At 34.7% G+C, this 15,253-nt stretch overlaps 1 protein-coding gene across 3 annotated transcripts in view; it reads left to right on the top strand.

Annotated features, from left to right (window-relative positions):
• The window catches only part of PRMT7 (protein arginine methyltransferase 7), a 67,880-nt gene that overhangs the window by 7,385 nt on the left and 45,242 nt on the right, over nucleotides 1–15,253 (top strand). For all 3 annotated transcript variants that reach the window (XM_051974941.1, XM_051974939.1, XM_051974940.1), the window contains exons 2-3: nucleotides 5,974–6,085; nucleotides 8,300–8,336. In XM_051974941.1, the coding sequence (XP_051830901.1) occupies nucleotides 5,991–6,085; nucleotides 8,300–8,336 (132 nt within the window). In that variant the 5' untranslated portion in view covers nucleotides 5,974–5,990. The remainder of the gene's footprint in view (nucleotides 1–5,973; nucleotides 6,086–8,299; nucleotides 8,337–15,253) is intronic.

The raw sequence follows: 15,253 nt of genomic DNA, 5'->3' as shown, positions 1-15,253 counted from the left end.
GCCTTGATGGCAGGTTATGGCAAAACTCCAGATGTGAGATGTTGAGGGTGGCGACAGTGTCAGAAGAGGGGGTGGGGCATAACAGAGAGATGTATGGCTTTGGCTAGAATATGGGTTGAAAGATTTTGAAGATGACACCAAGGACTGGTGCCCCCATCCTGCCTTTATAATTCTTTCTCATCTAACCAGTTCTGCTGTGGTCTCTCTTTTCTGTGTTCTAACTTTGGCACTCTCATTTGTTTCTTGGTTTCTGCTGTTAACTCTGGCACATGATTTCCAAATCTAGTAGTCATTTTTCCTATAAACCTTGCACCAGAGTCAACTCCCTAGAATGTGTCTCAGATTAGGTATCCTTTCAGCACCTCAAGTCACTACACTGAAGACAGCTTCCCCCCCCCCCCCCCCCTTTAATCCTGATCATCTTTGATTACTCAGTTTCTAAGAATAAATGGAGATGAGATTCTTTTCATAATCATGGAATTTAATTTGATTTTTGGCTTATGATGTGAAGTTAATTATCTTCTGTTTAACATTTGAGGTTCTCCATAGTCTAATACTGCTTTTCTCTTCCAGCTTTATATTTTGTGACTTCCTTCTGCACCAGATTATGCTCTGGTTAAAATGTGGCACTCTGCTTCTGAACGGGTTGTGTACTGTTCTGCTTTTTTCTCTTTGATCTCTGTTCCCTGAGTTTGGAATGCCTTCTTATCTTCTTTCAGCCTGTTGAATTTCTACTTTTCTCTTTAATTTAAAGCCTCCAATATGAAGCCTTTCTCAGTTCCCTCAATGTGGAATGATTTTCCTTTTCAGATTTAGGATGCTTTGTGGAGTATAATAGGCTTGCCTCTATTTGATTCTTACCTGTGAATTCAGTGAAGACTGCTCTTACCTAAATTTTGGGACTCCCTAACATTTAGCACAATGCTTTGCACACAACAGTTGTTTACTTAGTATTTCTTGAATAAATAAGTAAATGAACCTTGTTCAAAACAGTTTGCTTTTTTTTCTCCCTAAGTGGTTTAGGTAGTTGATATAGTTGTTACTAATTATTGGGAACCTAATAGTTTGTGCTATAGTTGCAAAAACAAGTTAAGTTCCTGCTTTCAAGGAATTAAAATTTAGTGGTGGTTGGAAGAGAGGTGATAATGGTGAGAGAAATACACAAGTAATTAATGCAAGCTAAGATATAAGAGCCATGCTTTATTTTTTCTCATTGCCTAAGGATAAATAATAATTCACCTTTCTTTTGAAAATGAATCTTGATTTTTTTCTTGTTTTTATATCAGATTTATTTCTGAATATTCTTTCCTATTCTCCTACTTAGTGTGCCATCTAATGAAACAGAAATTAAAAAAGAGGAAAAAATAAGTAAAAACCAACCAATGCCTTAACTGTCTTTGGCAGTATTCCACATCTGCAATCCTGAATTTTGCAAAGAGGGGAAGGAGGACCATTTTGTCAATTCTTCCTTGGAGCCAGACTTGATGATCATAATTACACAGTGTTTGATTGATTGCATTTCAAAGAATAGCTATTTCTAAAGCACTTTGGCTTACATTTACACTGTGAGAGAGGTGGTACTAGGGTTCTTTAATGGCCATTTGGTCACAGACTTTGTAAGTAATGGATCCTCAATGTAAACTCAATCTCTTCACTCCAAGCTGGGTGTCTTTTTTAGAATTCCAGATTACCTCTGTGCAAATAGGTATCATGGGGGGACTTCAGAGAGGCCACATTGTTGGAAAGGATCAGGGGAGCCTTCAGGTGGGAGCTGGCCTTGGGATCAGGCCTTGAAGGATAGGTGAGATTTGACAGTAGATCTGGATAAGAAAGACATGAAGTCAGAAGAAATAGCATAGTAGGGTTGAACTCAGATGAGACCCACCCATATGAGAGTAGGTTGCTTAAGTCAGAATTTCTTTCTTTTTTTTTTTTAATTTTTATTTAATAATTACTTTATATTGACACTCGTTTCTGTTCTGATTTTTTTTTTTCCCTCCCTCCCTCCACCCCCTCCCCTAGATGGCAAGCAGTCCTTTATATGTTGGATATGTTGCAGTATATCCTAGATACAATATATGTTTGCAGAACCGAACAGTTCTCTTGTTGCATAGGGAGAATTGGATTCAGAAGGTATAAATAACCCGGGAAGAAAAACAAAAATGCAGATAGTTCACATTCGTTTCCCAGTGTTCTTTCTTTGGGTGTAGCTGCTTTTGTCCGTCATTTATCAATTGAAACTCAGGTCTCTTTGTCAAAGAAATCCACTTCCATCAAAATATGTCCTCATACAATATCGTTGTCGAAGTGTATAATGATCTCCTGGTTCTGCTCATTTCACTTAGCATCAGTTCATGTAAGTCTCGCCAGTCCTCTCTGTATTCATCCTGCTGGTCATTTCTTACAGAACAATAATATTCCATAACATTCATATACCACAATTTACCCAGCCACAGAATGTATTTCTTTATCTGTAAAATGAGAATATATTCACTAGCAACCTCACAATGTAGATGTGAGCATCAAATGATATAATGTACATACAGTTGCTTTGTAAAACTTTAACTTCTGTGTAAATTTAAATACATCCTATTTCATGAATAAATGCAGGAAAGTATTCATGGATTCATGGATTATGGATTATTCCAGTCTGATTGGAATTTGGTCAAGTTTACATAGGGGAATACTAGAAAGTTAGGTTAGAGCCATGTATTTTGAAGGACTTTGAATTCAATGTTGATGAGGTTGGGCTTTTTTTCCCCTTCATTTATATGCAAAAAAATAATTTAAGTAGCATTTTTAGAAGTGGATTAAATAATATCGATGTACATATATAATTGCATGTATATAATATAAATAAAATATATAATGTAGAAATATAAATTTATTCTTGTGATTTTATCTTTGGTACATTGCTTTTGTTTTATTCTTTGGTAACTAACTGAAATTGTAAAGCAGGAATTTAGTTTGGTCTTTCTTCAGAATTCCTAGTGAAGTGGAAGACAGACAAAGTATTAGAAACTACCAGTTCTGCCTGAAGCACTTGGATATTGCCAGGAGAGAGGAGTTTAGAGAAATGTTGTATTTTGTGGCTGTCACAGTACATCTTTCTGAATTTGAGTTACAGAAAGAGAATGATAATCAGATGGTTATGAAAAGTGCATTTTCTAAAGAAATTGTAAACAACAAAAATTTAGGCAAAGCGGATCTTGTGGTGCTGTTTTTTAGTGAATCTTCAAAAAGATAAATTTTTAAGTTCCCAGGAATATGACACAAAATTGTCATATATAATCATGATCATATAGAGAGGAAGAGAGATCCGTATAGAGATATTCTGGTAGTCAGTGGGGAGTTATTAAAGATGGTAGACCAAGGTATGACTCAGTTATAATTTAGCAAAATAATTGTTGTACAAGTACACAGTCTTTATAATAGGTATTAGAGATGGGGAGACTAGTTAAGAAATCGTTGACAAATGGGGCTTGAACTAGGATAGAAATAATGGGCATAGAAAGAAATGAGACATTACAGAGGCAAAATGTGTAAGCCTTGAGAAGTGATTGTGACTTCACATGGACTAAGTGTAAAAAGATTATTGGCTTTGCCTGATTTACTTCAGACCCAGCTTCATAGACAAGCTCACTGTTTATTTTGGACACTTTTAAAAATAGCTTTTTATTTTTCTAAATACATGCAAAGATAGTTTTCAACAATTATCTTTGCTAAATCTTATGTTCCTAATTTTTCTCCCTTCTTACCCCCACTCCCTCCCACAGACAGCAAGCAATCCAATAGAGGTTAAGTATGTGCAATTCTTCTAAACATATTTCCATATTTATCATGCTATGCAAGAAAAGTCACATCAGAAGGAGGAAAAAAACCAAAATAAGCAAACAAACAAAAAAGAAAATGCTATGCTTTGATTCACATTTGGTCTCTAAAGTATTCTCTATGGATGCAGATAGCATTTTCCATCCCAAATCTATTGGAATTACTTTAAATCACCTCTGTTGAAAAGAACCAAGTCTATCACAGTTGATCATCATATAATCTTGCTGTTACTGTATACAATATCTCTTATTCTGCTTGCTTCACTCAGCATCAGTTCATATAAGTCTTTCCAGGCTTTTCTGAAATCAGCCTGCTTACCATTTCTTATAGAACAATAATATTCCATTACATTTGTATACTATAATTTATGTAGCCATTCCTCAACTGATGGGCATCCTTTCAGTTTCCAATTCTCTGCCATTACAAAAAGGGCTACTATAAACATTTTTGCACATGGTATTTTTAAAAAATTTTTAATAGCTTTTTATTTACAAATTATATGCATGGATAATTTTACAGCATTGCTAATTGCCAGCCTTTAGTTCCAATTTTTCTCCTCCTTCCCCCCACTACCTCCCCTAGATGGCAGGTTCACCAATACATGTTAAATATATTAAAGTATAAATTAAATACAAAATAAATATACATGTCCAAACCGTTATTTTGTGGTACAAGAAGAATCGGACTCTGAAATATTGTACAATTAGCCTGTGAAGGAAATCAAAAAATGCAGGCCGGCAAAAATATAGGGATTGGGAATTCAATGTAATGGTTCTTAGTCATCTCCCAGAGTTTTTTCGCTGGGTGTAGCTGATTCAGTTCATTACTGCTCCATTAGAATTGATTTGGTTCATCTCATTGCTGAAGATGGCCAGGTCCATCAGAATTGATCATCATATAATATTGTTGTTGAAGTATAGAATGATCTCCTGGTCCTGCTCATTTCACTCAGTAGTGTAAGTCTCTCTAGGCCTTTCTGAAATCATCCTGTTGGTCATTTTTTACCGAACAATAATATTCCATAATATTCATATGCCACAATTTATTCAGCCATTCTCCAATTGATGGGCATCCACTCAGTTTCCAGTTTCTGGCCACTATACAGAGGGCTGCCACAAACATTCTTGTACATACAGATCCCTTTCCCTTCTTTAAGATCTTTTTGGGATATAAGTCCAGTAGAAACATTGCTGGATCAAAGGGTATGACAGTTTGATAACTTTTTGAGCATAGTTCCAAATTGCTTTCCAGAATGGTTTAATGTATTCACAGTTCCATCAACAATGTATCAGTGTCCCAGTTTTCCCACATCCCCTCCAACATTCTCCACATTATCTTTCCCTGTCATTCTAGCCAGTCTGACAGGTGTGTAGTGGTATCTCAGAGTTGTCTTAATTTGCAGTTCTCTGATTAATAATGACTTAAAACATCTTTTCATATGGCTAGAAATAGTTTCAATTTCTTCATTGCACATGGTATTTTTGACAAAGCAGATAATGGATGTGATTGTTCATGTAATAGAGCTGTAGGTCTTTGAATTTTATATGTGTAAAATAATCCTTAGCAGAAAATTAGCCAGCCTGTTTGAATTATTTGGTATCTTTGTATTTCTCGAGGTAAAGGGAAGCAATTATTGGTGGCATCCTCCCCCTTTCCCTTTCCTTTTCTTTCCTTTTGTTTTTTCATTTCTTTCTCCATTCTTTTTTCCCCTTGTCTTTCCCACCCTTTCCTTCTATTTATGCCCATCCTGCTTATACAGTATCTTGAACACTATTTCATTTCTTTTAGAGTTACTGAAGTTGTTGACCCTTAGCTTGACTCTTTATTCTTGTAGACCTTTTAGCACAGTGTTTTCTGATTGGAGTTAAGCTATATTGAACATGTTTGACAATTTTGCAAATAATCAAAGCTTCAAATCTTTAAAGCTCAAGAAGCAATTAACTGAATCATGTTGATTAGCCATTCTTGATTAGAATTCTTTGAAGATAGGATGGTTTATGCTTGTTAGCACATTGATTTAGTTATTTCCACTTTATTTGGGGGGGGTCTTAAGTGTGAAGAGGTTTCTGATAAGTGGACCAATATACAAGTTTCTTTATTAAAATCAACTCAAGAGAACTCTCTTTTCTGCACCAAAACCAGATGGCCTAATTGACACCATGAAGGTCTTCTGTGGACGGGCAAACCCAACAACAGGCTCAGTCGAGTGGCTGGAGGAAGATGAGCACTATGATTATCACCAAGAGATTGCAAGGTAGGATAACACTGGACTTCAGTAACAGTTGAATAGTTATAATGCTGTCAACTTAACCAACATGGAGTTTATGTGATGGAACTGAAGAGATTACACGCCAATGATGGAGCAGTGCTCCATGTAGTTTTGAAATTCTTTTGGGATCCTTTAAAAATAGGAACAGAGGCAAGGCTGTTGTGTTATATACATTCTGTCCTTGCTGAATGTTCAATACAGGGATAAATTTGTAGCTTATTTGGATGGGATACTACTTCCTTGCCAGGTCTCATTATTACTCACTGAATTTTCAACTCCTTTTGAGTGAGTCTTTGCTTTAAAGGCATTGTAGTAATAATCATATTACAGGTGTCTGGAGAAGACACCAATGTACAGGCTCTAGGTTGTGTATTAATGGAAAAACGTGGAGCTTTATGTATTGGAAAAGGCCCCGGTTTTGGGATCAGAAGGTCTCATTTTGGTTTTGCTCTTAACCAATGATGCAATACTAGGTAACTCTTCGGACTTCTTGTACCTTGGTTTCTTCATCTATGAAAATGAAGAGATTAAATTAGAGAAAAGCTTAAGATCTCTTCCAGCTTTCAATCCTATGAATCTATGTGAATAGATATATATTCTGTATTAGTTCTAACATGCTTAGGCTATAGCAAAAGAAAAACAAAAGTTTAGGGAGATGATGTTTATGAATTTTAAAGATCTACATGTTTAGCTGAAATGAGATTATACTTATTATATGGATTAGAATGACTGGAATGGAACTGTGCATTGCTTTCTCCCTGTCCCCATCCTTGAGCTATTCAAAATGAACCATAATATCTTAAATTACCATAGTGTAGGCCAAGGAGATATGTAGGAACTTTATAGTAATAGAGCCACAAAAAAATAGTTATAAGGCAAATAAGCATCTTAAATATTGAGAAAAGAAGAGGATAATTTCTAGTTGGAGCCTAGATATCTCCAGTGGGAAAATCCCCAGATAGTCTACTTGGTATGGTCTAGGTTTGAACATTTAACTTCAGACAAGAAGTAGAAGTATTCAATAAGAAATATTTATTTTTAAATTTTGTGTCTGTTCTTTTTTGGAAGAGTAAGGCTTCCTAGAGCTCAGATGTGATCTGGAGTCTCACATAGTGTGTCCCTGGTACTGAAGTTTTGGAAGCCTGCTTATATTGAGAGGGCTTTGAATATAAGTTTTTCAGCATTAGTCAATCAATCCACATTTCTTAAGTGCCCAATATGTGCCATGCACTTTGCTAAGCAGCCTGAATTTGTAGGTGAGTGTAGCTCAGTGTTTGGAAACTTCTCACCAGTGTGATGCTGTTTTTAACCACAGCAACTCTCAGAGACTATCAAAGTGTTAAAAGAGATGGAGTTCTGCTTTGTGGAAGAAATGCCCACCCCAGCAAATCATTACCCCTTGAAATGTTGTAGGAAATGGGGACATAATTATGGAATAGGCCCATAAATACATGACATCACATTGCATGGAGATGTTAGTGCTATGATTTCATTGTTGGAGGTTCACCTTTCATAGGTGAATATCATAACCTTTTAGCCTTTGGTATATGGTTTCATTAATTACTGTGTCATAAAGTGAAGTGAGCAGAACAAAGAGAACAATTTATGCAGTGACAGTATTATAGATGAACAACTTTGAAAGACTTAGGAACCCTGATCTGCATAAGGACCAACTGCAATTTCAAAAGACTCCTGATGAAACATTCTGCTAATTTCATGATAGACAGGTGAGGATTAAATGCAAAATAAGACATTTTTTGACATGATCAATGCAGAAATTTATTTTGCTTGACTATATATGTTTTTCATATTTGTTTTCTTATCCAATTGAAAATTGAAGGGTGTGGGAAGGAGAGAATGCACATTTTTGCTGATTAAAAAAAAGGAAAATTTAATAAAAAGAAAGAAATTTACTCTGTCCTCTAAAATTTGTCATCTGCGTATGAAATCTCTGGCTCTTAGTGAGGTTTGTCCTTTGATAAAAAAGCAAGGCTTGTTTATTATTGTTCTTTCCATATTTCCAAGTATTTACAGATTGGTAGGATAGATTAGACTTGATGAATGCTGATAAAGCCTTTGTGAGGCCTTTATAGTTCTTCTTTCGGTCATGATTAGGTATCAGAGGAGAACTTGAGATGACACTGTAACTATATATATAGTTTTTAACCAAGGATTTCTAATGTCTTTTTCTGTTTTTAGATCATCATATGCAGACATGCTGCATGATAAAGACAGAGTGAGTATGAGAAAACTGTGTCATACTGGTATGTTCACATTACTCTGACTAGAGAGAAGCAAAACTACAGTTTGTAACATAATAAAATTTCACCATGTATAACATATAGATTTCAAAATAAATTTATAATTTTCACTTAGATCTTTGCTAGTCACCTAAGACTGAAGTAACCAGTTTGGCCACTAATATGTAATTATATTTAAGTTTTTGTATGTATTTTTGCTTTGCTTTAGTGTTTCTTAACTGCCAGATATATATCAATAAATATCAAGACTTTATTAGCTGTTAAAAACATTTTGCTAGTTGGTTCAACCTAGGTGTTATATGGATAACATTGGGATACATTTTTGGATCTGTGTTTCCATCAATTTTGATACATCCAACAGTCCTTCTCAATCTGTGCAACTTTGTCCATATCCTCCCATAAATCCTCTATAGGGGGCTATCAGCTGCTCTGGTGTTCTCTTTATAGATTTTTTGACCTTAATGTGAATTCTAAAATTCACATGTTTTCCCATGATATAATTAAAAAGGTCACATAGTAATGATTTTGCTTTCGTTGTATGCAAAAATGGGAGCATAATTTTCCTTCTTTCCAGTCATGGTTCTCTTTGGTAACATCTTTTATTCTTTTTCTCCTGCATAGTTCTTGGTCAATTGGTTAAATTTGCTGATAAACCTGTTATGTACCTCTCCATTGCTCTTTGGGTGATCAACAATTTAAATTTTTTCAGATAGTAATTTTCTTTGACTCATAATCCTACAGCATCATCAGATAATTATTGATGTTAAAAAAGACAGATCTGGTAAATTTAAGATGTTCAGGGCCATTAAATACACTACTGCATAGTTTCCAAAAGGCAGTCAGTATAGCCAGTGTTCAATTCTGGGAGCACATCTATCCATTCTGTGATGGTCCTACTTTGTGACTTGTCCATCCTATTGGATTTTTCATTCACTTGGTCTTTCTTAATGTGGTTAATTCTGACTTCTTGTGAATTTATCTCAATCTGATGCAAATTACCCAGTGAGTGATTATGGATCTTTTTAAGGGGCATGATAAAGATATTACAATGATATCCAAAATTAGGACTATCTGGAGGTTTTATGAATTTCTCTTCCATTTAGATTCTTGTGGTGTTCTCTTCTTTAATATAATAGTTCTCTCTGGGAGTAGGTTAGACACTCTCCATAATTCTGGCAGACTTCTTTTGGGGAATTTGTTTCAAATCATAGCTCCTTTTGATCACTATCTGCCAAAACAAAATCAAACAAAACAAGCTACTCTCTTGGCCATGTCTTTTATTTTATTTTATTCTTTATTCTTTTTTTTTCAAAGGAATATTCATGGTATTTCGGTAAGAATCTCTAGTTAGTCTACTTGACTTTTTTTTCCTTGAAATCTTATTCCTGATGTTTTCCAGCCTCTTTTTTTTTTTTTTTCTCTTCTGTGTTCACTTTTGGATTTATGCATACCTATATATTAATTTGATTATTTTTAAATTCTTCCTTAGAATTCTCCTTTATCTTCCATAGTAGTTTTAGACATATAAGTTGCACTTATTTTCGTTGTGGCTATTTTGCAAATACTTATGAGCTCTATAATATGAGATGGCTATTAAATATCTCATGAAACTTGCAAGAGTTCAACTATTTTATTAGCTTTTTAAAGGAATACCTGGGAAGCAGCTTCTTTTATCTTACAGTTCCATTTATAATGAGAATATCAAGATTGACATGATTCAATTCTTCCAGTGGCATGTGCACTCACTGATAACTGGACAAGAACCTCATATTTAGTATCAGTAGTTAAATTTAAGTTTTTACATGGTTAAAAAAGTGCATTTTTTTGGTACCCTCTGTATCCGTTATTATCCCATTAAAAATGTTTTGCTAGTTGCTAAACCTAAGATGAGTCTACCTCTGCCATAGTAGAAGTTGAAGAGATCATAGAGGATTGGGTGCCATTTTGTAGTTTTATTTGTTTCATGAATTTCCATGTCTTAAGAATCAATCAACAAGTGGTCTCCTTGTTGGTGTTGAACTTTTCTTATTAAACTAATCTGATCCTTGAAAATCAAGTATGTTTTTTCCCCTGAAGTTGTACTTGAAACTTTTCTAACACAGTAGAATTTGTCAGACCTTGTATTCTGTTTCTTGTAGCCTGGCATTGAGTTTGTTAATATGATTAGTTCCTGGGATTAAGGTGATGGGGTGGGCCCTAGTCTGCTGATGGAGAGAACTGCCCAGGGGTGAAATAGAGGAGGTCAGTTATCAGTGGGCTTGGGTCCCTGAGTGACTGTTGTACTTCCAGCCTGGGTGAGAGAGAAAAATTCATTCTTTTTTCTTTCCCCCAAAAGACTGTTGCTTTTGAGAAGACATTGCTTTTGAACCCCGCCTCTCCTAGCAGTTTGAATGCTCTCCTTGTTGGCTTACAGTTTTATTCTACCACAAAATGAGGATGTGGGATATAATCTTGAGGGATACCCTCCAATTCTTAAGTCCTAGTGATACTTGTTTCTTGTTTGTGCAGTCTTCTAAGCAGCCAGGAGATGTCCTTGCATGCTTTACTAAATTGCCAGCATGGAGTGAGCCTTATGCACTGAATATTCATGAAACTGATAATGAAATACATGATCAGTGGTATTTAGTAGAAAGCAGAGACCTGTCCTGCTTTGGTCACTTGTTATGCTCTATTTTGTCAGAGTATGTTTATATGTTTTTATGGTTGGGAGTTATAAATGTTTTTGGAATAAATGGTTCAAAATTAAACATAAAGTTGCTGCATATAAATTCTCTAGGAAAAGGAGATAGTTCCTTGTGATGACCGCATTTAGCACCCAGAGTATATTAAAATAAGCCAGAGTCAGAATAAGGGAAAATACTTGATCTTTATTCTTTGTGGAGGTGAAGGGGAATGGTGACACGAATCTGGGCAGCAGTTCCTCTGGCTCTCACACTCCACCCACTAAATCCTCTATGTAATCTCCTATACAACACTTCAAACTTGCACAGAAAGTAGGCGGGGCCATTCTTTCTCCAAGCATATATTAATAGAGTATTGTCCAATTGCTAATTAGCCTCAAATGCTTGGAACCGCAGTGCAACGAGAGCTTTAAGAGCTTCAGCCCATTACGGTCCCTTCTTTCTAGAAACTCTTATCCTAATTATTTATATGTAGGATGATTTATTGTGGAAGGTGATGGAAAAGGGCCAGTGGTTCTTTGTATACCATGCCAGTGCAGGAAATGACAGATTTCCATTAGTATTTAGAGCAGCAAAATTAGACCTCCTTATTTTGGACAGTGCCAGGGACTTTGGTCCAAGAACTTTTTTGGATTGTCAGAAGTCATGGCTGCTGAAAATGCTGGAATGACACATCCCAGCAAGGGCTGGGCTAGAAGCAGACTTGGTGGTCCCACAGGTTGCTGCTGTAGATCAGAGGGGAACTGGAAGTTGATGCAGAGGCTCACCTAGCACATACCACCCTATTTTCCTTCATTGCACATTCATCTTAAGTGATTAGTATTAGCCAGTGTTGTGGACTGTGATAGCATTCAATAATGATAATAATAATAAAAGCTAGGGTTTATATAGCTCTTTAAGGTTTGCAAAGGTCTGAACATATATAGCTTATCTCAAATTATCCTCATAGCAGCTCTGGGAAGTAGCTGCTATTATTGTCATTCTTATTTTACTCCTCTTTCTATTCTTCCTTCTCTTATTACTAGCCAATGCTTATATAGCACATTAAACTTTGCAAAGCATTCTATATATGTTATCTCATTTAATATTTACTCTGTAAGGTAAGTTATATGATCCTCATTTTGCAGGTGAGAAGTTGAGGCAGATTGAAATTAAGCGATTTGCCAAGGAAGGGTTTGAGGCCAGTTTTTAGCCAAGGTCTTCCTGACTCTGGCAGTTCTAGATGCTTTGCTCACTATATCACTAGCTGCTTGGGGTCCTGCAGGCAGTTTTTATAATAATGATGATGATAATAATAATAAAATAAGGATATTCTTTAATATACATATATATTATGTATGATTATATATGTAAATATATATTAAAAATATAAAAAATAAAATAAAATACCCATAGTATTTCCGGTAGTATTATTAAAGGTGGACATTACCTCATATATTATCAAGACAATTCATAATATTTATTGATATCTAAGATCTCTCAGAATCCTTGACATTGGTATATATGGACATTTGCCCTTAATTTAATATTTACAGAATTCTTTTAATTCCCTCCTTACTGGCTTTCTCATTTTCTATTCTTCTTTCTTCTTGTTTTCACCGTTATTCTGATGGTTATGGATAATTCTGGGAAAGAGATGAACCATCTCAACTCAGGATTATCTTCTGAATTGTGTGAGGAATTGGATGGACAATAAATAGTAAGGGAATCCTTTCTCCAGTTCAGAGACCATCACCCTCAGCCTCTCTATTTTCAGATTTCTCATGTCCTTTAAAAATTTTTTTTTTGATTCCCCCAAAATTGGTTTTATTTTTTGGTTTGCCTCTTTCCATGTACAAGCAGTAGTAAACAGTATTTAATGGATGACTTTTTATATAACTTTTAGGAAATATCTTTAATTTTCAAATGAAGGTTTTCACTAAAAACTTCTTTTTCTTAAAACATTCACAGCAAGGCTAAGTTACTTCTAGATTAAGTCATATTATAGGCAATTTCATTTTTGTGTTAGATTTTCTTTTGGTGTCCCAGTTCTGGGGAGCATTTGACAGGTGATTCTTAACTTTCTGGGTGTGTGTCCTGGATACTTTATGTAGCATTCTGGTAATAAAGTCTATAGTGGAATTCTTCTCAGAATTATGTTTGTACATGCTTAAGATAAAATATAGAGGATTGCAAAGGAAACCAGTTATATTGAAATCAAAATGTTTTAAGAAGCAAGCTCCTAGGTTAAGCCCAGATTAAGAACCCCAAATTTTGAAGTACTGTCATACTGATTTTATGATGAAATTGTCCTTGTATGCATTGTGTTTGTGATTATACCATGAATGAGCTTTATAAAACCAAATAGACATAAGGCTACTATGTATACTCAAGTTTCTTGATTTTTATAGCTATTCCTTGTCATTATGTGAGTTCTTGTTACTTGTTAACCTAGGGCTCCTCTGCTTTGTTATTTGTTGAAACTTGCCATCATAATTTATACAAATCCTGTTTTCACAGCAATTTGGGGAGATTATATCGATTTCTTAGAGTAGCGTTGGTTTTCCTGTACTAGAAACTATAGTTTGTTTCTTTGGAAACTTGAGCACTAGAAATAATTGTGTCATGTTTTTCTTTCAAAAGTCATCCCTGGGCTCTTGACATCATTTGAACAAATGGGGCGACACTAGCATTTCCTGGCTAATCCATCCATACTTGAAGCCACTGGGACTGTGTAAAGACACTGACTTCAGCAGTTTCTCAGTGCTTGTTTTTTTTTAATGGTAACCTGGTTTTTACACCACTAGTCATATCTTTTTGGTATTTGTAAAAGATATCTTATTTTTATGTCTTTAATCAAATATTTTTCTTGTTAGTATTTTGAATATAAAAATATTTTCTAAAACTTAAAATATTTTTCCTAAGCCAGTCTTTTTTCAGCATTGCAATTTTTCTTGGTATTTGAACACTTTTACCTAATTGAGAAACAAATAATTTGAAAGGCATTCATGAATCTCTCAATAATCTAAATCTATGACTTTTTATTTCTAAAAGTTTGAATAAAATAACAAGGAATTTTCATTTTTTAGATTAAATTACTACAGATAATAAATACGGATTTGCTGTTATAGAGAAATGTCCTTTTTGTGCAGCAGACATTCATGAAATGATTTTGTTTCCTGAAATGGAAAGACATGTATACTATAATAAATAATAGTATTCTGTAATCCCACCAAAACATTAAAGCAGCAGAATTTTATCAGACTATAAGTAAATAAAGAAGTAAGCACATGCATAATTGACATCTCTTTTTGAATATTGTTACAAAAACTAATGGCAATAATCGCTACATCTGTATATAATGCTTTGACTTATCAATTCTCTCTGTATTTTGGAAATTAGCCCTTTATCAGAACCTTTGACTGTAAAAATGTTTTCCCAGTTTATTGCTTCCCTTCTAATTTTGTCTGCATTAGTTTTGTTTGTACAAAAACTTTTCAATTTGATATAATCAAAATTTCTATTTTGTGATCAATAATGATCTCTAGTTCTTCTTTGGTCATGCTTTAAGACTTATCAAGTGCTATAAATGTCTTATTTGGTCCTCACAGCACCTTGTAAAGTTTATCCTCTCCATTTTACTGCTAGGGAAATAGGCAGAGATGGAGGGCATCCCGCTTGTCAGACGTAGGTCCAGACTTAGGTTCTCTTGCCTTCAAGTTTAGTGCAGCTCATGTGGGTTTGACTAGAGGGAGCTGGCCAGGTGGTCTCTCATTTGTCATCATTTCATAGCTTTATGTCCTTGTGTAATCTCTTGATCCTCAAGGGGTCTCTTTTTTTCCCCCATGTCCTATTTTAAAATTTTAATATTTATTGATGACATTTTCTCAACATTTTCTTATGTCTAGACAATCAATAAAACATGAAATCATGTCCTTATCCAGAGTATCTACTGATTCCCAAGGTGTAAATGCTCATACTAAAAATTTAACAATCAGCTCTGAAAGGCTTCTAAGTACAAGCTGCCTTCAGCACCTTCTTTGACCACATTTAATTTTGACAATGGAATGCAATTATATGCTTTCCTCTTTTTTGTCTATTTTTCTTTCAAATTTTCTTAGTTTTTTTTTTTTTTTAATTAAAGCTTTTTATTTACAAAGCATATGCATGGGTAATTTGTACAACATTGATCCTTGCATAACCTTTTGGTGCAAATTTTCTCCTTTTTCCTT

The sequence above is a fragment of the Antechinus flavipes genome, chromosome 2 (assembly GCF_016432865.1).
Source record: "Antechinus flavipes isolate AdamAnt ecotype Samford, QLD, Australia chromosome 2, AdamAnt_v2, whole genome shotgun sequence".
Lineage (NCBI taxonomy): Eukaryota > Metazoa > Chordata > Mammalia > Dasyuromorphia > Dasyuridae > Antechinus > Antechinus flavipes.
Note: the sequence above shows the minus strand (reverse complement) of the source record. Positions and strands in the feature narration are given on the sequence as shown.